This window comes from Bos javanicus, chromosome 2 (assembly GCF_032452875.1).
Source record: "Bos javanicus breed banteng chromosome 2, ARS-OSU_banteng_1.0, whole genome shotgun sequence".
In the NCBI taxonomy this organism is placed as follows: Eukaryota; Metazoa; Chordata; class Mammalia; order Artiodactyla; family Bovidae; genus Bos; species Bos javanicus.
This window is the reverse complement of record NC_083869.1, coordinates 115,342,861-115,366,404: the sequence shown is the minus strand read 5'-3', so window position 1 is coordinate 115,366,404 and position 23,544 is coordinate 115,342,861. Positions and strand designations below refer to the sequence as shown.

Genomic DNA, 23,544 nt, shown 5'->3' with positions numbered 1-23,544 from the left:
TGGAAGTTTTTTAGGTTCCACATTTGTTTCACTGGAATCCAGGGCCGTGAAGGCAAGATGGTTTTGTTAACTATAGTGTCTTCTGTACCCAGAATAATGCCTGGCAACTTGTAGATTCTCAGTAAATCTCTTTATCAAAATCCAGACACAGCACTGGTAATGTTTTTTCCCCTTACTAGCTCAACTAAGTCTATGATCTAACTCTAATACTTAAAATTCTACACCTGCAGAGTATTAGAACTGTTTGTCCTAAGTCTCCAGTGTGCTGGCCAATAAACTTCTTAGACTCCAGGGTGAATTTGATCTTCAGGGTGAAAGTGCAGGGCTTCCCTGGTGGCTCAGACAGTAAAGAATTTGCCTGCAATGCAGGAGATCTGGATTCGATTCCTGGGTCAGGAAGATTTCCTGGAGAAGGAAATGGCAACCCACTCCAATATTCGTGCCTGGAGAATCCCATGGACAGAGGAGCCTGATGGTCTACAGTCCATGGGGTTGCAAAGAGTCCATGGGGTCACAAAAGTAAACTGTTCAGACTCCCAGGGTGAGTTTGATCTTTAGGATACCCCGGTCTTGTTTATTTAAGCATGTCACTGTCAATCTCTTTCTGGAGAGAAACTGGTTCATGTGTTCTGGGAATAGCTTTCTGTCTTGATAGTTCAGGTACTAGAAGGACATTTTCATTAACCAACTCTTGGATTGGATGCTGTCTGGCATACACTTTGGCCAGTCTCATTGTTAACTCAAGACTTAGCATAGACAGTAAAAGTAAGAATTAAGACAACGAACACTTCACCTATACTTCCACTTTATGATTTCTAAAGCCCTTCTCTTGTCTCATTTGGCTGTTTCTACAAAGAAATTTTTTCAACTCTCCCTTCTGGACATCATTGCACACAGGATGGTGTCCTAGAATGATATTTTGGGGAGTATTGAGTGGTGTGTGCAAAGTGATATTTTCTTTACATTAAGTGGCTCCCAACTGTTTGGTCCACTTTAATTTTGATACCTGTTGTATACATTTTAGGCTGTTTCTTCTCTCACTGATGCTGCCATTGTGCTTATTCCCACTGGTAGCTCTACTCCCCTTCATAGTTCACCGCTCACAAACTAATAGAAACCAGGCAAAAAGATAATGACGTCTGCTAGAACATGTTGTTAGATTGTATGAAGATAAGACAAAGTAGCATCTGTATAAGCAAAGCAAATATTCCATTCAGTCATTTTTACTTCCTTCCAGATTCTTATCTATGTTTCTTGATTATTGAAGTCACTAGATAAGTGACCTTAAGCTATGTACAGTGTGTTTCTATAATTGTATTTACTGTAATGCTTGGTCGCTCTAATATACCAAAAGTAGGCTAAAAGATTTTTGAGATAGCTTAATATTTGATCACGTGTAACGCTTACAAAACCATGACCCAAATAGTCCAGTCTCAGAGCAGCATTGAGATCAAAAGATGATAAACCCATTGGCCAAAATTAGTTGTTTACTTGTCATAAAGTGGAAATACATCGATTATAGAAGGTGTTCTTATTTTGCCTTCTCGTGTTCATCAGTGTTCATCAGTATCACAGTTGTTTTCCTCCCTAGGAATTTTCATCCCTCACGTCTGCATTCAACTCTAGTGGCAGCTCTTTTTTCTAATTGTTAAAATTTTTGGCCGCACCTTGCAGCATGTGGGATCTTAGTTCTCTGACCAGGAATCGAACCCTCTGCATTGGAAGCACAGAGACTTAACCACTGGACCACCAGGGATGTCCCTAGTGGCTCAGATGGTAAAGAATTTGCCTGCGATGCAGAAGACCTGGGTGTGGTCCTTGGGTTGGTTGGACACCACTGAGTGACTGACGCTTGCACTTTCACCAGGGAGGTCCCTCTAGTGGCAGCTTTTGTGGTTACCGCCCCTCCCTTTCCTCCCAATTTTACACTGCTGCTGCTGCTGCTGCTGCTAAGTCGCTTCAGTCGTGTCCGACTCTGTGCGACCCCATAGACGGCAGCCCACCAGGCTCCCCCGGCCCTGGGATTCTCCAGGCAAGAATACTGGAGTGGGTTGCCATTTCCTTCTCCAATGCATGAAAGTGAAAAGTGAAAGTGAAGTCGCTCAGTCGTGTCCAACTCTTAGCGACCACATGGACTGCAGCCTACCAGGCTCCTCCATCCATGGGATTTTCCAGGCAAGAGTACTGGAGTGGGGTGCCATTACAACACTCAAAATAGTAAAATTTTTTTATTATAAATTATTTTGAGATGCTTTTATTTTATGGCTCCCAAAAAGTTGCACAATCATAGGGAGAGGTCCCATGAATCCTTCACCCAGCTTCCCCCAATGATATCTTGTTGTTGTTTAGTCGCTACATAGTGTCTGACTCTTTTGTGACCCCATGGACTGCAGCTTGGGCTCTTGTCTACGGTATTTCACAGGCGAGACTACTAGAGTGGGTTGCCATTTCCTCCTCCAGGGAATCTTCTTGACCCAAGGATCGAACCTCTGTCTCTTGCATTGGCAGGCAGATTCTTTACCACTGAGCCTCCAGAGAAGCCCCCAGCGATATCTTATTTAAACAGAGTATATTGCCAAAACCAAGAAACTAACAGTGATTTCTATTGAACCCAGTGCAGACTTTTCAGACTCCACCAGTTTTACATGCAGTTCAAGAACCTCAGTTTTGTAAGGCAGGGAGGAAAGAGAATGATACCAATGGTGCCAAACTAGAATCTGGAGCAGGTGATTTAGAAGGAAAGAGGAGAGAGGTTGGAGGTATTCAAATGACTTTTGACTCATCACAATTAAACTGACTTGTTCTTCTTTTCACCAAGGGAAAACCTGGTGCCTCAGGACTACCTGGCAGCAAAGGAGAAAAAGGTGACATGGTTGTATCAAGAGTGAAAGGTGAGCATAATCAATCACTTGGCTCCCTGCCATTTTATGAATGATGTATGAACCATTCTTTTGCATTAATTTTCCCTGTGACCTAAGATCAGTTCTGTAATTCGATTTGAGATTGTTGAGATTGCTTAAACATATTCCCTGCCCTTCAGAGTCTTGTGAATGTTGAGCCTAAATCCTCTGTATCTTATCTGAAAACACAAATACTCCTTTAGTCACATACTCAAATCCTCTTTGTTGTGAATTGGGTTTGATTGAAACAAGACCTCGCTTGACTTGTCCAGTGGTTATTCACTGCATTGTATATCTTGTATTAATCAAGAAAGTTTGGGGGGACTTCCCTGGTGGTCCAGTGGTTAAGACTTCACCTCCCAATGCAGGGGATGCCAGTTTGATCCCTGGTTGGGGAACTAAGATCCCACATACTGCAGGGCAACTGAGCCTGAACGCTGCAGCAAACATGACCCAACAAAGTCAAATAAATATTTTTTTAAAAAGAATATTTTGGTTGTAAGTGACAGAAACCCAGCTTGAAGTAGTGTTTTTAAAGAAGTAATTTATTGACTTACCTAAGAAAAATTTGAAAGGTTAGATGTATGATTTGCACTGGGATGCCTGCATCGGGAAGCTGTCTTGGCTTCTTGTATATTTCATTGTGCCGTCTGCATTTTCTCCCCATCTGGTTTTCTCTGGTCTATGGGTACGTGCCCGCAGGCGGCTCCAAGTTCATGACCAGAGGTGAAAGAGAGCTCTACTTCTTTTTGCTCCAGTTAGGGAAAAAAGTCCAGGAAGGATTGGATTAGCCTGGGGCACATGCCCAACCATGGACCGTTTCCCCATTCACTATGGCCAAGGGCTGGGTACCAAGTTTGGCATCACACAAGCTGAGGAAGATGCTGTAGAGACTGGCACCTCCACACACAATCTCTTTGTCAGAATGAGAAAAGAAACACTTCTCAAATAAGAGAATCAGCAGGTTTGGCCACTGTCAATCTCCCCTCTGATTTTTGCGTGATTATCTTTGTGTGAGCTGAGACACTCAGAGGAATCTCTACCTGCCCATGCAGAGTCAAGGTCATTGCTTTATTTTTAGTCCTTTGTCTCCTTTCACCTTTGCTCACTGCTGCTGCTGCTAAGTCACTTCAGTCATGTCCAACTCTGTGCGACCCCAGAGACGGCAGCCCACCAGGCTCCCCCGTCCCTGGGATTCTCCAGTCAAGAACACTGGAGTGGGTTGCCATTTCCTTCTCCAATGCATGAAAGTGAAAAGTGAAAGTGAAGTCGCTCAGTCGTGTCTGACTCTTCACAACCCCATGAACTGCAGCCTACCAGGCTCCTCTCTGCCCATGGGATTTTCCAGGCAAGAGTACTGGAGTGGGGTGCCATTGCCTTCACTGCTGAGAGGGACTTAAATCTTTTGGCCTTTGTTCCTAGGACACAAAGGAGAAAGAGGGCCTGATGGGCCCCCTGGACTTCCAGGGCAGCAGGGACAACACGGTCGAGATGGATATGCTGGAGAAAAGGGGGACACAGGGCCGCCTGTATGTATAATTCTCCTGCTGTAGAATTTCACTCGTACGGTCACAAAGCATCCCGGTTTAAAAAGCTAAACTCAGTAAAGCATCAACATGCTGCAAATCAGAGTCACCTTTGATTTACTGCCATAAGAAGTTGGTTGCTATAAAGATATGGCATATTGCAGATAGTCTAAAATCCTGAGTGGTGGTTCATCACGGCAAGGCGTTCTGTCTCTAGTCTTTGTATTATTTTCACGGTGTTTATTTCCTTCTGGGACGCTTGTCTCTGTGAAGCCCCCACTGGTTTCAGGTCTGTTCAGTTGACTCTGTAGGGTGGAGGATACACACAGGTTCTGAGAATTGCCTTCAGTTCTGTTCCCTGATGGAGAAGCACTTGAGGCAAAGCAGCAAACAAGAAGGGAGGAACTAGTGCAGCTCTACTGGATAGACATATTGGCTGACGCAGGGTCCCACGAATAAATGACATTTCTGCATTTTTCAAACATGTTTTGGATGGAGATTACATGTAGCTAATGAAATTCATAAGAAAAGACTATGAGACATAATGTAGGGGATATGGTTTGATCCCTTGTCAGGGAACTAAGATCCCACATGCCTCAGGGCCAAAAAACCAAAACAGAAAACAGAAGCAATGTTGTAACAAATTCAATAAAGACGTTAAAAATGGCCCACATCAAAAAAATCTTTAAAAATAAAAGATGTAACACACATAACTTTCTGTATTTGAGGCATAACACACATGCCTGAAGAACGTATGCTGTATATGTCTGTAAAAAATCTAGGTTAAACATTTTAAATTACACGTGCTATTAATTACTTCTGGAATCACTGGCTTTCTGCATGCGTTTCTGTAGCCTACGATGACAATGAGAGCTTTGTGTTCATGGCCTTTCAAAGACTGATGATTGACTTGTGATGCAAATGTTCCTAGGGTGATCACGAGGATGCAGCCCCAGGTGATAAAGGGCCTCCTGGACCGCCAGGGCCCCCTGGCAGAGCGGGACCTAGGGGGCCCCCAGGCCTGGGATTTCCTGGCCCTCCAGGAGACAGAGGGCAACCAGGAGCTCCAGGCTACCCAGGCAACAGGGGTCCTGATGGTCGGAAGGGTCGGAAAGGTAACTGAATGAACTTTCTTGTAGCAGAATGTCAGGTGCAATTATGGAAACTAAAGTGAGCCTCTCTTCTGAGCAGAGATATTATAGCTGTGGCAGAACCTCTAAAATAAAATTCCTACAACTTGCTGTTCAAACCTTGAATGTTATCAAACAAATAAAAACGTTACAGCACAATCAATATTTAAAACAAGCCTTTAAAATGCTAAGCTGTCTTTGCTGTTTTATTGGTTTGGCAACTTGCCTTTCATTCATTTCTCCATATCACTGTGGACAATCTGACTGTGTTAAAATTACATACGTGTATATATTTAAAATCTCTTTATTACAGTCTTTTGAGATAATTTGTAGTATTTTAATAAAAAACCACCAACATTTCATTTTAAAATACAGCATTGCCCATGAAAACCCATTTGTAAGCATTCTAGGGAGAAAAAAAAATGGTCTTTTAAATATATTTGACAGTTATTTGAATTCCAAACAAGAAAATGATTTATAGTTTTATAGCTGAAAACTTTTAAAAACTTGGAAACAGATTTATTTAAGATTTTCTCTTTTGTAATATCTCCATGTATCTTGGGTTACATAGTTAATTGTGGAATTTTATAATATAATATCTTTGGTTCTTGTTTTGACGACAAAGACAAATACCTCAAAATTTGATATGGATTAAGATTATGGTCGGTGACCATCAAAATCTTCTAGCATGATTTGTATTCATGTGGTTCATTTTTTATTTGACAGCATTTAGTGTAACACATTAGGAGATATCATTTCTATTAAAAGGCGAACATTGAGTTTTAAAGGAGAAGAGAACTCAGAGGCACAACTTTGGAGTTTTTTTTTCACTAAATAAAATGAGGGATGACAAAAACCACATTGCAGAGACATTAGGAAAACAAGAGAGAGAGAATATATTTGAAACGTTGCAGGCCTTCAATAAATGGCATTTTTAAATTACTCTCTCTCCCAGTCTCTTTTTCTTCGGGCACAATTCCTCCACATCCAGAGCCAAATCTTGGAATCTCAGTGCTGGATGCTTACTACTGTTTCATGATTTATCAGAGCTTCTGACTCCACTGTATTAGGTATCCATGGACCTATAAATTTATTATTTTCTATAGGCTATTAATTAAACTATTTCTTAGAATCAACATTTTCCTTATTCCCCTTCTGTTTATTACTGTTCTGACAGCCGAAGTTCAGATTTCAGGATAGATCTTCTGGAAATTCAAAATAAAAGTAATTCAAGTGACCTAATGATGGCCAGAAGTCTTTTTTTTTTTTTGAATTTCACATTTTCTGTATGAAAAAGCATTTTGATCAAGCTGTTATTGAGACGTGCATTGATCTATCAATCGTATGAATGTCACTTTTTTCTTTTTTCATTCCAGGTGATACAATTCCTTGTAACGTAACATACCCTGGGAGGCCAGGCCCTCCAGGTTTTGATGGTCCTCCAGGTACTATCAAGGAGAAGTTCCTGTCATACACATTCTCAAAGTAAAAGAACCTGCAAGACAGATAAACCAATGGCAAATCCTCAGGGAGTTCTTCAGGCTATTTCTACCCTGATTATAAAGTTTTGAGGGACTCTGGAAAAACAGGATTTGTAGGCATTACCCCTAAGTCCCCAGTCTACCGAACACACTCTGAATAATATTTCTGTGCAGCAAAATTTACCTTGGTTTGATCACATATCAGCAAAACTGACTGCCCTTTTAACACAAAAACTAAATATATTAAAACTGAATCTTTTCTTTACCTCTGCCCAGAGAGTGAAAAAATTGCTTACTAATTTTAAATTTTACTCTATTCTGCTGTCCAAAAGACCCAGATTTCTGAATAGAGACATTCTGAAAAATGCCCACACATCTACACCCCGACTACACTTTTATACAATCATGTCACTTGACTCAATCACTTATTTATAGCTGAATTTAACCCAAAATTTATATAAGGGATTTTTTTCCTAATTCTTTTATACTGAGTGGGCCCAAAAGTTCATAACATCTTATAGAAAAACCTGAACAAACTTTTCGGCCAACCCAATATTTATTAGAGTTCACTTAAATTGATCCATTAAGTACTAGCACGGCCACTAGAGGTCACCTTTTTGTTCTGTGTCACTACAGAAATTATTGAAAGGTTGAATGATGAATGACCTTTTATTGCCCTCTATAACCACTAGCTTGCATCCCAATAATGTTGTTTAACAACCTGCAAATTGCAGTAGGCTTAATAAATCATATTTATTTTCTCTCATATGGGTCTGTAGTCGGTTGGGGTTCAGCTGACCTCAGATGATCTCTATTGACTTGGTCCCTGGCTCCAGGTCAGGTCAGGTCTGCAACATGCACCTCTCTGCGGTGCCAGGGTGTGCCCTGCTCCTGTGGCTGCAGAAATGCAAGAGGGTGGGGTCCAGCTTTACCAGCACACCTCATACCTCTCATTGCTTCATGGTGTGTGTTAGGATCCTTTTGGCCAAAGCAAGTCACATGACCAAGCCCCAGATCAAAGTATGGGACATACAGGCTACCCACCACAAGATGGTAGCTTGTGGAGGTGTAATTTTGAATCTATGTAGTGAAGAATTGTTGGTTGATTCACTGAATGCTCATTTTCACATCGAGCATTGTCATGGATACTGTCATGGATAGATATATCTGTCACTCAGATATATCTGACTATCCGATATATCCGATATATCACTCAGTTGTATCCGACTCTTTGTGATCCCATGAACTGTAGCCTGCCAGGCTCCTCTGTCCATGGGATACTCAAGGGCAAGAATACTGGAGTGGGTAGCCGTTCTTTCTCCAGGGCATCATCCTGACCTGGGGATTGAACCTGAGTCTCCCACATTGCAGGCAGATTCTTTACCTTCTGAGCCACCAGGGAAGCCCCTAAGGATGGATAAAAAAAATGCTTATGATTACTTTCAGCAGCTTCACCCTCAAAGGAAGTGAACACTCAGAGTTTCAGTTAACAGTTGTTAACTCCTTTGAAATCCATAATTTATAAGTTATTTTAGCTGAGATAGCTCCTAGTAAGAAATCACAGGAAGTTTAAAAAAACTCAATTCTTTTTGCAGGTACTTTTTCCCTGTACTTCATATAAGGGCAAATGAAGTAAATGCAGGGAAATAGATTGGGTCTTTATTCTGGTGTTTTCTCATCAAGCTACCCACTGGCCACCACCTCTATCCTCTTAGAAGGAAGGTTGTACTCATGTATTTGTGTTTGAGACTCAGCGCAGGAAGGTACCAAAGGGTTCATCTGAATAGTGGTGTAAATTCTTTACTGTATGGCTTCTGAGAAAGTAACTGAATACACATCTCTGTGAAATACAGTTTGGAGCACATGACATAAAATGATTATATAAATATGGCTAAGTCTTCCCTGGTGGCTCAGTGGTAATCAGCCTGCCTGCAGTGCAGGAGACACAGGAGATGTGGGTTCGATTCCTGGGTCGAGAAGATCCCCTGCGGGAGGGCATGGTAACCCACTCCAGTGTTCTTGCTGGGAAAATCCCATGGACAAGAGGAGCCTGGGGGCTACAGTCCACAGGGTCACAGAGTCAGACTCAGCTGAGCAACTGATCAGGCGCATGCAGGCAACACTTTTACTTCCATAAAGTAAAAATATCCTAAGAAAGATTTAACATAGTTTTGGGTTTTTTTTTTAAGTCATCTTATTTTGTTCTCATTTGCTTTGTGTTTTACTGAGTCTGTGTTTGTTGTTATTGTTTAGGTCCAAAGGGACTTCCAGGTCATCGGGGTGCTCCTGGGCTGAGGTGTTTGGATGGACAGAAGGGTCAACGTGGCAAACCAGGAATCTCAGAAAGACCTGGTCCACCTGGTAAATAAGAGCTTTTCATTTAGAAACGTCTGGATACCTCTAAACTGGATGATCATAGTCAGCAAATGGCTCAGGGATCCCTATGTGAGTGGGGAATGGTTTTTTTGTTTTGTTTTGTTTTTGATACATTAAGCACTTAGCTGTTTTGGTAACTTCTGGGTTATGATACTTTTGTGACTTTTCAGGGCTCCTCAGGCCTGGAGCATGAGTTACAGGCTGTTATTGGTCTATGTTGTTAGAAACTGCTCAGTCTAGACAGTTTGCCAGTAAATGAAAACAATATGGAAACATCATTGGCTTATAGGAAACACAGTTATGATTTATTTTTCAACAACAAAAAAACCCCCAATATTGCCTATTAAGTTACCCTTTAATTTTAGTAAGTACCCCTGTATTTTAAAATAATGTGTTTTTAATTAAAGTGGTATTCTTACACGTGTGTTGATTTTATATTTGTACGTGTAAAAATTTAAACACTTTTCTGTTGGATAGGTTTTCGTGGTGATATAGGAGAACCAGGTTTGGGAGGTGAAAAGGGGTCCTCGCCTGTTGGGCCCCCAGGCTCTCCAGGTTCACCTGGAGTGAATGGTCAGAAAGGACCCCCAGGAGATCCTGCTATCGGCTACCCAGGACTCCCGGGAAAGAGCGGTCTTCCAGGAGCACCAGGGTCCAAAGGACTCAGAGGCGATGCCGGGCATCCAGGGACCGCAGGTATGAGGGCTGCACTGTCCTAGGTCCAAGCCAAGTCCCTGAACAGGTCCCTGAAGAATGTCTAGACTGTTTCGCCTTAAAAATCTAGCATGTAAAATGCTCACTCGAGCATCTTCCCTCATCTATGGGCAGTGGCTCATTTCTAATAACCTGCATCCCCAGGGTTGCCTCTGCATTTTATTGGTTGGTTTTGAGCCCATCTTACTGTGGCTCAGTCAGTTCAGTCTGATCCAGTGGCTACCAGATGTCCTCCTGCTTTGGACTCAGGACAGTACGTGCGTGCTGAGGAGTAGGGACCCTGTGACCCTCCCACTGCCCTTGCCCGGCTGAGAGAGGGCAGGACAGAATGCCAGCAGAAGCTGTATTATGTGGACAGGTGACAGGCTGGAGGGACTTTCATTCCAGCAGGGCTACCGGGCAGGGCAGAGAAACAGAAGACAGGGAGATGGCCCCTGGCACTGATTCACATTCTGTTCTGAAATGACTTTGGATTCTTCAGGATCCCCAGCAGAGGCTTTCAGATTTTAATGTACTTAAAAATAAGGTGGGGGTAGGGGTCATTAACATCATTGTCTTCTGGACCCCAGTCTCAGAAATAGTGATTCATTGCATCAGAATTGCATGGAACCCAGCACTCCAGTCTGAACTTTAGCCCCTGAAGGCTGATGACCAAAAGTGGACCCCAGGCCAGAGTTTCATAAACACTCTTCTAGTTTTTTTATAACAATGGACGGGCCTGTATTTAATAGGTACCCAGGATAGTACTATACAATAGTACAGGGAAGATGGAGGGCCAGGGAGTAAGTCACATTCTTTGTCCTCGGGGAGCTTATTCAATAGTTTGTATATAAACCAGAAACATTCATAAACAGAAACCCATTTAATTGGAACAGAACAAGATAATACATTATGTGAGTCAATGAAAATAATTTTGACCCAGTAATCCCACTATCTCACTTATGAGATGTATTTAAGGCAAGTGTTCAACAGAATGTGAAAGTTATTATGAAAATACTGTTGTAGTATTATCCACAGTAGGGGAACAACTGAAAACAGTAAAGTAATATACATACATGCACAATGCTCACATAACACACTCAAAGGTATACTATTCAGCTATCACAATTAATGTTTCCCGTGTGGCTCAGTAATAAAGCATCTGCCTGCCAAGCAGGAGATGCAGGACACATGGGTTCGATTCCTGAGTTGGGAAGATCCCTTGGAGAAGGAAATGGCAACCCATTCCAGTGTTCTTGCCTAGAGAATCCCAGAGACAGAGGGACCTTGCAAGGCTACAGTCTGTGCGGTTGCAAAAGAGTCCGACACGACTTAGCAACTGAATAGCATTAACAATTAAAATTATATCTGTAAAGATTACAATCAAATGGAAAATTTGATTGTAATCAAATGGAAAATATTTGCATATTAACTTGCAATGTAAAATAATGCAACAACTGAAAGTGCTCTGTGATTGCTATTTAAAAAATGCAAACACATGAACCAAAATACAATGAAAACAAGAAACAGTAAAATAGGTTTTTAGGTTAGAATACAGAATTATGGAAGACTTTTTCCCCCTCCTGAAAAGTATGGTATTGTCTTCTCAATATATAAAAATTTGAGAGTTCCAGGGATGAAATCACTTACAAAATGCAAATTCAGACAATGCACACAGGGTGTGTAAGCAGTGTGGATATTTGTTGGAAGGACTGCTGCAATTTTAGAGGTTAATTAAAATCAGGAAGAGCTACTTTTTTTTTTATTTGCATAAACAACGTCTGTATTGTCTGCATAACCTTACCAAGTAATTCTCATAGACAAGCATGGTTTTTGGGTGCACTCGGAGCTCACTACAATCTATGACAAGAAAATCCATTCAGAGGCGTAACTCATTGGAGCCCTGAGCCAGGATCAAATTTTTTACCTCCAGTACTGATCCACACGAACACCATCGTAGGCCATCTGTATAGTTTATGCCCTGAGTGTCAAATGAACTGTGTCATTTCAGGGCCAGCTGGCATGCCCGGATTTCCGGGTCTCCAAGGTCCCAAAGGCCGAGAGGGAAATGCTGGGTTTCCAGGGATCCCAGGCCCACCTGGTCACTCCTGTGAAAGAGGTGCTCCAGGGATACCAGGGCAACCAGGGCTCCCTGGGGCTCCAGGCAGTCCAGGTAAGCATTGGCAGGTATCAAGAACTGCGACAGGTATGGGATGTATCTACTTACAAAGGAATAACCTCACTTGTTCTTTTGTGGGTGCTGACAGGAGCAAGACTCTTGGGTCAAGACATTGTTATTCACAGCACAGCAAGTAGCATGAGCTTCTTGTTGGTGACATTCCCCCATGTCACCCAAGTCTCTCTGGTGTGATGTAAGAGCCTGGGCTACCATGGCTGTATAGTAATACATTATTGATCGGAGATGTATTAATACATTTTTAGAGAGTGATTACAATTAACATCACCATGTGAAGTTGCTAGAGCTTAAAATTGATCAAGAGTTCATTATACAACTTATTGTCATTATCATTCACATTATCTTGTGTTAGGTTTTTGTTCTAGGGACGGGGGAGCCCAGTGGGCTGCTGTCTATGGGGTTGCACAGAGTCGGACACGACTGAAGTGATGCAGCAGCAGCAGCAGCAGTGTATATTATAAACCCAAGTTTATTACCATAAAATTTTAAAAATTAATGCATTGCAAAAATTTTGACTGAAGAAGAATTTTTTGGTGGATTTTATACAGATACTTTCTCTGATTGTCCATGTTAAATATATAGTATTTTCTCAGGAGATGATAGTTGTTCAGAATATAGTTCTGATTCAGACAATACGAATATTAGGCCAACAAAAAGACAAAAAACCGTAGTGATTGACTCTGACATGGCAAGTGAGACTAAAACTCATGGTACCAATACATGGTACAGGGTATTACAGGTGTGTCAGATGTAACTGGGGCTTCTCCAATGGTTCAGCGGGTAAAGAATCCACCTGCAACGTAGGAGACACAGGAGACACGCGGGTTTGATTCCTGGGTCTCCCCGGAGGAGGGCATGGCAACCCACTCCAGCATTCTTGCCTAGGAAATCCCATGGACAGAGGAGCCTGGTGGGCTACAGTCCATAGGGTCGAAGAGTTGGACACGACTGAGTAACTAAGCACACACTGAATGAAATAGCCAGCAAAGAGTTAGTGAAAAAACAGAATTAATTTTTGGCCAGACAAGATAAAAATCACTGGCCACAGGCATTAGTTTCTGCAAAAATCCTCTGGTTAATAATGAGGTAACCTGCATGATAGCCTACTTTTCTTACCGGAAAGAAAGTGAAAGTGTTAAAGTGTTAGTGGCTCAGTTGTGTTTGACTCTTTGCGACCCCATGGACTGTATCCCACCAGGCTCCTGTGTCCATGGGATTTTCCTGACAAGAATACTGGAGTGGGTTGCCATGGCTTCCTTTGGGGATCTACCTGACCCAGGAATCAAACCCACATCTCCTGTGTCTCCTGCACTGCAGGCAGTTTGATTGCCACTGAGCCACCAAGGAAGCCCCAGTTTCCTTCCCAGGGGAGGTCCTAAATCATGTCAAGGCTGCTCACTGCCAATGCAACCTTGAGAATATTCCAGATAAGGGTGGGTCGGGACTCTGTGTTCTTGGCACACCCAGAAAGACATCATAGGAGCTCAAAGAGACCCATGAAAAACTATCTCTCAACTCAGGGTGCCAGGGGGCTATTTCCAACGGGCTCTTTATTTCATCATTCAGATTGTCATCTATTGTTTAGATCCTAATGGCATTTATCCAAATCCAGGAATATGCCTTCTTGAAGGAGCCGAATGAGATGAGAGCAAACTGGGCCACTAGAGCTTTATTTTTACCACCGTAATGCCAGATGACACTGCTGTTTCCTGTGGTTCTCTCATTGCAGTAAACAGCTTGACCAAAATTCACTTGGCGGTAGCTTCAAAAAGCACCTGGAATGTTTTCTTCTGTTAGTTCCCACCCTCTCCTCACCCTAGAGTAAATACAAATTCTTTACCCTTATCCGTTTTCCATTTTAAAAGACTCTTTATAATGCATCTCAACGGGAAAATATTTACTTAAATAATCTGCCTTTCTTTTTATAGCAGCCAGAAAAACATAACCTTAAACTGATGGAAAGTCGCTACTGTTATTTTAGCTGATAAAAATTATTTACTTGGCCATAGATACACAATTGAAACTACTATGGATTTTTTTTTCCTGCTCATGTGTGAAGCCAGTTCTCAGTCTTCATGCCTTGTTGTCACTGCTGTTTGTCACATCACAGGTGCCCCAGGTTGGAAAGGACAGCGAGGGGACATGGGACCTCTGGGACCTGCTGGAATGAAGGGCCTTCCTGGAGTCCCAGGATGGCCGGGGGCAGATGGAACCCCAGGTCTTCCAGGGGTCCCAGGCCCCACTGGAGACGATGGGCTACCTGGTCTTCCAGGCCCAAAGGGTGTGTATCATTTTTCCAATATGTCCCTCAGTTTATAAACTTAAAATCCACTGCCAGGTGAAAACTACTCTTGTACATGTGACCTTACTGTAGGATGTACCTGGTCTATTGAAACGGAAAGAGCAAGTCACTCAGTCATGTTGGACTCTTTGCGACCCCATGGATTATACAGTCCATGGAATGAGTTCTCCAGGCCAGAATACTGGCATGGGTAGCCTTTCCTTTCTCCAGGGTATCTTCCCAACCCAGGGATCGAACCCAGGTCTCCTGCATTGCAGGTAGATGCTTTACCAGCTGAGCCACCAGGGAAGCCCAAGAATACTGGAGTGGGTAGCCTATCCCTTCTCCAGCGGATCTTCCCGGCCCAGGAATTGGCCTGACTGGTCTATTAGCCTGACTTTATCATTTCCTATGGGACTCCCTTCTTTGTGTCCTCTGTATTATGATTTTCGCGGGCAGAATGTTTTGGTTTAAGTTAATGGGAAAAAAGGGTGTGATGGAGTTAGGTGTACAGAACCCATAAACACTTCTGCCCAAAGGACTGGGGGTCCTGATAGAGAGTGGGGTCAGGGCAGGTGTGCTTCCACCCGGGATGGGCCCCCACACTTCACCCCACCTCCCCGAGGCCCAGTTCTCTTGAAGTTTATGGAGTTGGGACTCAGAAGCATAAGGGCCTGCAGTTGAAATCTGTAGGGTGGAAAACTGAAGCTTGAGTGGGACAGCCTGGCTATTACAGGTGTGAAGTTGATAGCGCTTGAGCATAAGCTCAGAGCTGGGGCAAGTCTGCATCTCTACATAGATGGCAAGAATCACAGATAGGGACTTCCCTGGGGGTCCAGTGGTTCGCACTTCGCTTTACAATGCAGAAGTGGAGATCTGATCCCTGGTGGGGAAGCTAGGATCTCACATGCCTTGTGGCCAAAAAAAAAAAAAAAAAGACATAAAACAGAAGCAACGTTGTAACAAATTCAATAAAGACTTTAGAAATGGTCCCCATCCGGCTTCCTTGGTGGCTCAGTGGTGAATCTACCTGCCAATGTAGGAGACACAGGTTTGATCTCTGATTGGAGAAGATCCCACATGCCGTGGAGCAGCTAAGCCTGTGCCCTGCAACTAACTGAGCATGCGCTCTAGAGTCCGGGAGCTACAACTACTGAACTCATGTGCCGCAACTACAGAAGCCCTAGCACCCTAGAGCCTGCGCTTCGCAATGAGAAGCCCGAGCTCCACAACAAAGAGTAGCCCCCGTTCTTCGCAACTAGAGAAAAGCCCATGCCGCAGTGAAGACCCATCACAGCCGAAATAAATAAAAAACAAAAAATGCTCATCAAAAATCTTAAAAAAAAGAAAGAAAGAAACACAGATCCAGGAACCATACTAGCCTATAAAACTTTCCCTAAATTTTCATATTCTCATTCATCAGGACCCCAGGGGCTGCCTGGCTTCCTGGGTTTTCCAGGAGAGAGAGGAAAACCTGGTCAGGATGGACACCCTGGCAGAAAGGGAGAACATGGAGAGAAGGGTTGGCCTGGCTTCCTGGGAGACCAAGGATTGAAAGGTGTCAAAGGTAAATGCAGCTGACAGCACCGTGATGCAACACAGCTTGTTTTTAGTCTTTGGACAGAAACTGTAAGTACAATCCCTGAAAAATAAAATGGATCCTTCTGCTCCTTCTGAATCTGTGGTATTTGTTTTAGGATTTTAAACAAAATTTGTTTTCCCTACCTCTCAGTCTTATCACATATGACTGTGGTAATGGAACTGTTCTATTAACAGAAAAAAAATAACAAGGGCCTTGATGGGTAGCTTTGGGGTTTCAGAAAACGTTCTCATCTTTTGAGAATGGGATCCAAGCAGGGCTCCTGACCCCCAAATCCTGCTTCAACATTTTTAATGAAAAAAACAAACAAACCAGTTTTTTTTTTTTTAAGCCAGATATAAATATTTCAGCCTTTGCAGACCCTACGGTCTCTGTCGAAATTACACAACTCGGCATTTAGAGCGCAAAAGCAGCCTGGGACAAGTAAACAAAAAAACATAGCCATGTTCCAGTAAAATTTATTTATGGACACTGAAATTGGAGCTTCATTTAATTTCACATGTCATTCTATTCTTCTTATTTTGAGTCCCCTCCCCCAGTGATTAACATTGTGAAATCATTCAGAGCTCACAGATTCTGTAAAAACTGATAGCAAGCAGGATTTGGCCCTTGGGCTGTAGCCTGCCGACCACTCAACTGTTTGAGTATGCTTTCATCTGGGCTGTGAGTTGCATCTCTCCCAGGCTTCATTTAAAAAAAGAGTTTTCATTAAAAAAAAGTTTCAAGACCACTGGTGTCAGTGTTCTGTGCCCATTCCTGTTAAATATTTACTTTGCTCTCTTGGCCAAAGAGGCTGCAGAGAGTGAAGGTACAAATTCATTTCCATTGTTAAGAATGAAGGCTTGACAATTTCTAAAAACAAAGTTTTTATCTTTAAAACCCTTTGGGCAAATAGCCTCATACTTTATTCAAATTTCTTTTAGTTGATTGATTGTACTATTATTTTTTGTTTTACTAGCCTGCAAATTATTTATGTAGAATCAAGGAATGAAAGAGTCATTCTCTGCTAGCTTAGATAAGTGATGTTTGCTGTGCTATTATGCTACTATATAATTATCTCACTAAAAATATTTAAAATTGGGTTAATGTTGGTGATGTGCCGGTAGGCTGGCTCTCAAATAAATTTTTAAAAAAATGCCCAGATCTGTAGTGTTTGCAACTACTCCCACCATGACTGATTTAAAACAACCAGTGGTTTAGCAACTAGTTTACAAAATTCTTGACTTGTTAGTAAGTGGCTCTCGCCAAGCTGGGATGAGCCCACTCCATCCCACATCTACCACTGGAAAGTGCTTGCCCAAACAAGGAGAAATATTGTCCACTCCTCCTACCTTTTAGAATTCTCTATGTGGAAAACCAAATTAATTGTCCATTCTTTTAATGTAAGAGACAATTGGTGGGTAGTTAGCAAGGGGAAAAATGAGGAACTGGAAAATATGAGATGGACAATTTAAAATTTACGAGATAAAGAGATGTATTTTAGACCTGGAACTTTTCAAGCCTTTTTTCACTGAGACCAGTTTGCTTGAATTTAGCACACATTCCCTGAGCACTCAGTGTACAGTAAGTCCCCCACACATGAATCTTCAAGTTGTGAACTTCCAAAGATGCAAACGTGCATTCCATCAATGTCAGGCATGAGTGAAACTGCCTTTCGCCCTCTGTCTCCTATTGCTGACGATCCTTCAGCTCTGCCATCTCCCACCTCCTGTCCCTCCTCCAGTCAGTAACTCTTCTTGCTTGTTCACTCCATGCCAGCCCCTCTATGCAGCTATTGGCTCAGACGGTAAAGCGTCTGTCTACAATGTGGGAGACCTGGGTTTGATCCCTGGGTCGGGAAGATCTGCTGGAGAAGGAAATGGCAATCCACTCCAGTACTATTACCTGGAAAATCCCATGGAGAGGAGCCTGGTCGGAAAGATCCACTGGAGGAGGAAATGGCAATCCACTCCAGTACTATTGCCTGGAAAATCCCATGGACAGAGGAGCCTGGTAGGCTCCACAGGGTCGCAAAGAGTCGGACATGACTGAGCGACTTCACTTTCACTTTCTTATTTTTCAAGATCTTCTATTATAAGATTAAAATTTGTGTGTGTGTGTATTTGCTTTTATATATTATTTGTGTAAAAAATATTATAAACCTATTACAGTATAGTACTATATAAGCCAACTATGTTAGTTGGGAACCTAGGCTAACTTGTTGGACTTACAAACAAATTGGATTTACAGACGCACTCTAGGAACATAACCCGTTCATAGGTAGGGACTTACTATACATCAGACACCGTTGCTGGACAGGGTGGGAAAGGAGTGTAAAAGGCATAGACCTTCCTTTATGAAGTCAATCAACAATGTTGATACCGTGCAGTCTATGAACATAAATACAGTTTAGGTTGAATGAGAATTTGCAAACTGGATGTGAAGAGCCACAAAGGAATAATCACATGTCTGATGCTTCTTATACAGTCATAATTTGTTTTGCTCTTATATAATTAATATCTAAAGGAGCAAGAGGACCCCCGGGATATGAAGGAGAAACGGATATTATTTCCAAGAAGGGGGAAACTGGAGAACCTGGACCTTCTGGGGATGGTGGATTCCCAGGAGAAAATGGTAAATGCTTTTGTTTTTTAACCATACCAAGTAAATTAACTTCTTTATAGGTCATTCAAACAAGCATGTATATTAGACCACTTTGGCAAGGAAACTGTAATACAGAGTTTAGGAAAGGTCATTCTTTAGATAAAAATAAAAATACATGCTTAGGAATCTCCCTCATGGTCCTTTTTTTCCCATGTTAGAACTTAGTTATAGTTCATATGTGTTTAGGGGCTTCCCTGGTGGCTCAGTGATAAAGAATCAGCCTTCCAGTGCAGGAGACACGGGTTCAATCCCTGATCCGGGAAGATCCCATCTACTGTGAAACAGTTAAGCAGAATAAAAGAGAAATAGATTCGGATATTCCCAACTAGAATCAGTCCAGACAGATACTTGAAATACTGGTTCCAGGTTTACAGTATTCCTGGGTTTGGGCTTCCCTGGTGGCTCAGACAGTAAAGAATCTGCCTGCAATGCAGGAGACCCAGACTCAATCCCTGGGTCAGGAAGATACCCTGGAGAAGGGAATGGCAACCCACTCCAGTATTCTTGCATGGAGAATCCCATGGACAGAGGAGCCTGGTGGGCTACACTCCATGGGGTTGCAAAGAGGCAGACAGAACTGAGTGACTAACACTTTCATTAAAACGAGTGGCATAGTGACTATCCAGAATTTCAAGTACAAAAGGTGTTACTCAGCCTTCAATGGGCATCCCTGGCAGCCCTTGTTAAAATGCAGTTACTGAATCAGCAGGTCTGGATTTCTAACGTGCTCCTCAATACCTGTGCTGTTGGCCTTCAGATGCACTGCATAACAAGGGTTTTGATGGCGAGTTTGTGTTCCCCTTCCCTGGTTTAGACCTGATCTGCATGAGATCTGGGTTCTTTCTTTAACTAGTTGTTAGAGGATGAATGTTTTAACTTCTCTGGGTGAGTCCTTCCTCATCTGTAAAATAAGCGTGTTATAATAAAGCAAGTGATGCTGGAATAAATTAAGCATCCTTCTCTTGGATAGCCCTGGGTCTCTTTATGGAGGAATCCTTTTTACAGTGAGATCACAGAAGCCAGAAACCTTTGTGATGTGGTTTAGGGCAGGAATTAGTATTCTTAATTCCTAGAACATGGCTGCATCTCCTATATGCTTAGTCAGTCAATTGTGTCTGACTCTTTGCCACCCCATGGACTGCACCCTACCAGGCTCCTCTATCCATGGGGATTCTCCAGGCAAGAATACTGGAGTGGGTTGCCATGCCCTCCTCCAGGGGATCTTCCTAACACAGGGATCGAACCCCGGTCTCCCACACTGCAGCCAGATTCTTTATTATCTGAGCCACCAGGGAAGCCCTCATCTCCTATAAGCAGGACCAAAGACCTATAGCCTAACTATCGCCCAGCCCCAAATTTCCTCCGAGAGGTCTGTAACTCTTCCAACTCCATCAGGTGATAAAGGTCATCCTGGGATGCAAGGAAGGAGAGGAGAGCCAGGAAGCCATGGACCACCTGGATTTCACCCTGGGGAGCCCGGAAGAAATGGACAGCCAGGGCTTCCTGGACCCCCAGGCCCTCCAGGCTCACCTGGGCTGAGAGGGAACATTGGTTTTCCAGGATTTCCGGGTGACCAGGTAAGCAGCTGCTGTTTTGGAAGGAAAGAAATAATAAAACCTTTCTGTCCTGGGGATGCCCATTAGGCATCTTACTTTGCCAGTGTATGTCAGGGTCCTTTCAACAGCTTTTAGAATATAAGAAGTTGATCAAGAGAAGAATGGAGACTCTGGAAGGCCATGATGTAACTAATTTCTGGCCAGTGCTCATGCCTAGTTCCAGGCATGATAGATGATCAAGTCACTTACTCCGCATACTACCCCTCCTTTGTTTAAACAGCTTCAGAAAGACTTGCCTCAGGACTGCTGGTTCACCAGATTAAAGAGTCATGTGAAAAAATGACCCAATTTCTGCTTTCAAAGCCTTCCTATCCGATGGCAGATATCATAGATTTTGTTGTAAATATTTTTTATCTTTACAATCATGAGCCGAATACCCCAGGAAGTACAGCTGTAGGAGCCTAATTTACAACTTCTGGAAAAATGTATAGCATACTCTGCTACTCATTTTTTGGAGTAAAATAGATTTTTAAAGCTTTATAATATTTTATTTGGTATCAGTTCATTCATTCAAAACTTAAAGTTCAAATGATGTGATGCAATTACTGTTTTACAATCAAATATAGAGAATTGGATACCTCCTGTTGGTATCACTACTTCTGGAAGCATTTTGCCAACTTTTTACAAACTAGATGTATGCAGTGATATGCTTGCAATCCATTTCCAATTTTCTTTACCACAGCAAATTATAAAAGCCAACTTTGTTATAGAAAATGATAACTGGGTCATGTCAAGAGTGTGTCATTTGTATTTGAAATTCGGTTAAAGTCTTACTTCTGTTTCATTAAACTATCAGGGTGAGCCAGGTTCTCCAGGGTGCCCGGGACCTTCAGGAATGGATGGTACAAGAGGACCTAAAGGTATGGCTTGGAAATACAGTAGCCATCCACCAAGCTCATAGTCCTGGATGTTTGTAAGATTGTGAGCAAGTACCTTTGGCATGAAAAGCAAAGTCTATCAAGCAGCATTTAAAGAGTTCTTCACAGACTCTACTAGCTAGTCAGATAAGACCTAAATCATCTGTATATGTCATTCAGGCCCAATGGTACTGTGTAGAAAACATGTCTGCGTGCTTGGTAGGAGTCCTCACACCTGTTGTAGTGACTGCAGCTCTGTAAGTGACAGCTCAGGTGCAAGGAGACAAGGCCACATTGGTGGCCCATGTCCCATGCCCCAGAGGAACCAGTATCTCTTCTAAAAATTCATAGGTATAGCTTTTAGGGGCTCAGTTACAAGAGTCATGGTAGATAGAGAAAGCCAAAGCCATGGCTTCTCACCAAGTGTTAATAGTGCACTAAGAATTCCTGGGCCAAGTGTTATTTACAATTGGGATTTTTTGCCATAAGCTAAAGGTCAGTAAATGTATTTTTTACAGAGGGTCGGATCATAAATATCTTTAGCTGTATGAGCTCTGCTGCAACAGCAGTACATGAAAACACAGCATGCATGAAAGCAGCATGAAAACAAAGGGGTATATCTGTGTTCCAATAAAACTTTATTTACAAAAGTCTGCAGGCTGCATTTGGCCTCACAGGCCTTAGTTTAATTTATGCCAGGGGCAACGTTGCCTTGTCATTCTACCTTTATCATGTCAACGTACATTCTACCTTTATCAGGTTTCCAGGAAAACAGGAATAAAATGTTAACCCCAGGTTAAAAATGTCCTTAGAAAAAGAGGTTTCATTAACTCATTATGCAGATTAAACAAACAAACAAAAATCAGGCTATCTTAAATTGCAATGTTTACACACAAGCTTTAATATTTTTCCTATTTTTGTGTACCATTGGGTTAATATTTTTCTTTAAATCTACTTTAAAATGATTCACCTTTTAAACCTTAGCCTTACCCTCACTATCTGTGAATTTATAGGCTTGATGTACAGTTATGTTTTATTTTAATATAAGTTAAATAACTCTAAAATATGAAACAGTAATTAGAAGCTGCCTAAAAATCTTCTCCCTTACTACCAGTGAAGCATGCTTTTTACTTTGAGAGACACTCCATAAATAATGGGATAATTGTTATATGAAAAACATGAACTGTGCACCCTTACTTATTCAGAAAGACTAATTTAGATCTCCTCTTCAGAAATACTTACATATAGGAAAATTTTCATGTTTGATTTTGACATTGTATAGCTTCAGTGCTCAGAACACACTCCTTGTCTCTTCTTCTACTCATCTATGCGTTTATTATAGATGTTTCGCCTCTCTCAAAGAACAAACCTATTTCTTCTCATTTCCCTCCTCCTTGCATTTGGCCATCTTTTCCAGAAAATGAAGTACAATGAAGGTACTGAAGTAAGAGCTGTCTCATGGAGCCCACCAATAAGAGCTATAGTTCTGCTGGACCACAGTCTGATGGAACCTACCCCTTGGGAAATCCATAGTTTTTCTCTTGAGACTTGTCTCCATTGTCTGATTTTCACTTATCTGCCTACAACTGGCTTTATCACTCTGTATTCAGTGTCCTTTCTGGATCTCTCTGGATTTGTTTGGAATGCACTTGAACATGATCTGTATCAGGACATTGTGATAACCAACCTCCATCATGAAAATGCTTTTGATTTCTGCCTCAATAGACAAGGACCTCAAATTTTTACTTTGTATTATAATTTCTCAAAGACTGGCTGACCTGGGATGGACCAGATTTGTACCCTTCAAATGACTAACCCCAATTATAAGTAGGGTCAGGTAGAAGAGAACCTTCTCTAAGGTGTGGGTGGGACCCCTTTAAAGGGGTGTTGGTGGGCGGGTGCTACAACATATGCCTAATTAGCTCTCTTCTTCTCTTACAACCTCATCAATTATTTTGCCCTTCCCTACTACACCATTTTGAATCCTCTGTTTATAATTGGCTCTCAGTTCAGTTCAGTCACTCAGTCATGTCCGACTCTTTGTGACCCCATGAACCACAGCATGCCAGGCCTCCCTGTCCATCACCAACTCCTGGAATTCACTCAAAGTCATGTCCATTGAGTCAGTGATACCATCCAACCATCTCATCTTCTGTCATCCCCTTCTCCTCCTGCCCTCAATCTTTCCCAGCATCAGGGTGTTTTCAAATGAATCAGCTCTTTGCATCAGGTGGCCAAAGTATT

At 42.2% G+C, this 23,544-nt stretch overlaps 2 protein-coding genes across 9 annotated transcripts in view; one reads left to right on the top strand and one right to left on the bottom strand.

Annotated features, from left to right (window-relative positions):
* COL4A4 (collagen type IV alpha 4 chain) overlaps positions 1–23,544 on the top strand; it is a 160,898-nt gene that overhangs the window by 83,692 nt on the left and 53,662 nt on the right. For all 8 annotated transcript variants that reach the window (XM_061386675.1, XM_061386666.1, XM_061386658.1 and 5 more), the window contains 12 exons: positions 2,819–2,891; positions 4,323–4,429; positions 5,358–5,541; positions 6,933–7,001; positions 9,291–9,398; positions 9,891–10,109; positions 12,118–12,279; positions 14,414–14,584; positions 16,008–16,151; positions 18,690–18,797; positions 20,223–20,404; positions 21,240–21,303. In XM_061386675.1, the coding sequence (XP_061242659.1) occupies positions 2,819–2,891; positions 4,323–4,429; positions 5,358–5,541; positions 6,933–7,001; positions 9,291–9,398; positions 9,891–10,109; positions 12,118–12,279; positions 14,414–14,584; positions 16,008–16,151; positions 18,690–18,797; positions 20,223–20,404; positions 21,240–21,303 (1,591 nt within the window). The remainder of the gene's footprint in view (positions 1–2,818; positions 2,892–4,322; positions 4,430–5,357; positions 5,542–6,932; positions 7,002–9,290; positions 9,399–9,890; positions 10,110–12,117; positions 12,280–14,413; positions 14,585–16,007; positions 16,152–18,689; positions 18,798–20,222; positions 20,405–21,239; positions 21,304–23,544) is intronic.
* RHBDD1 (rhomboid domain containing 1) overlaps positions 4,697–23,544 on the bottom strand; it is a 208,279-nt gene continuing 189,431 nt past the window's right edge. Inside the window, exon 7 of the mRNA XM_061386823.1 lies at positions 4,697–4,731. Within this exon, the coding sequence (XP_061242807.1) occupies positions 4,712–4,731 (20 nt within the window). The 3' untranslated portion in view covers positions 4,697–4,711. The remainder of the gene's footprint in view (positions 4,732–23,544) is intronic.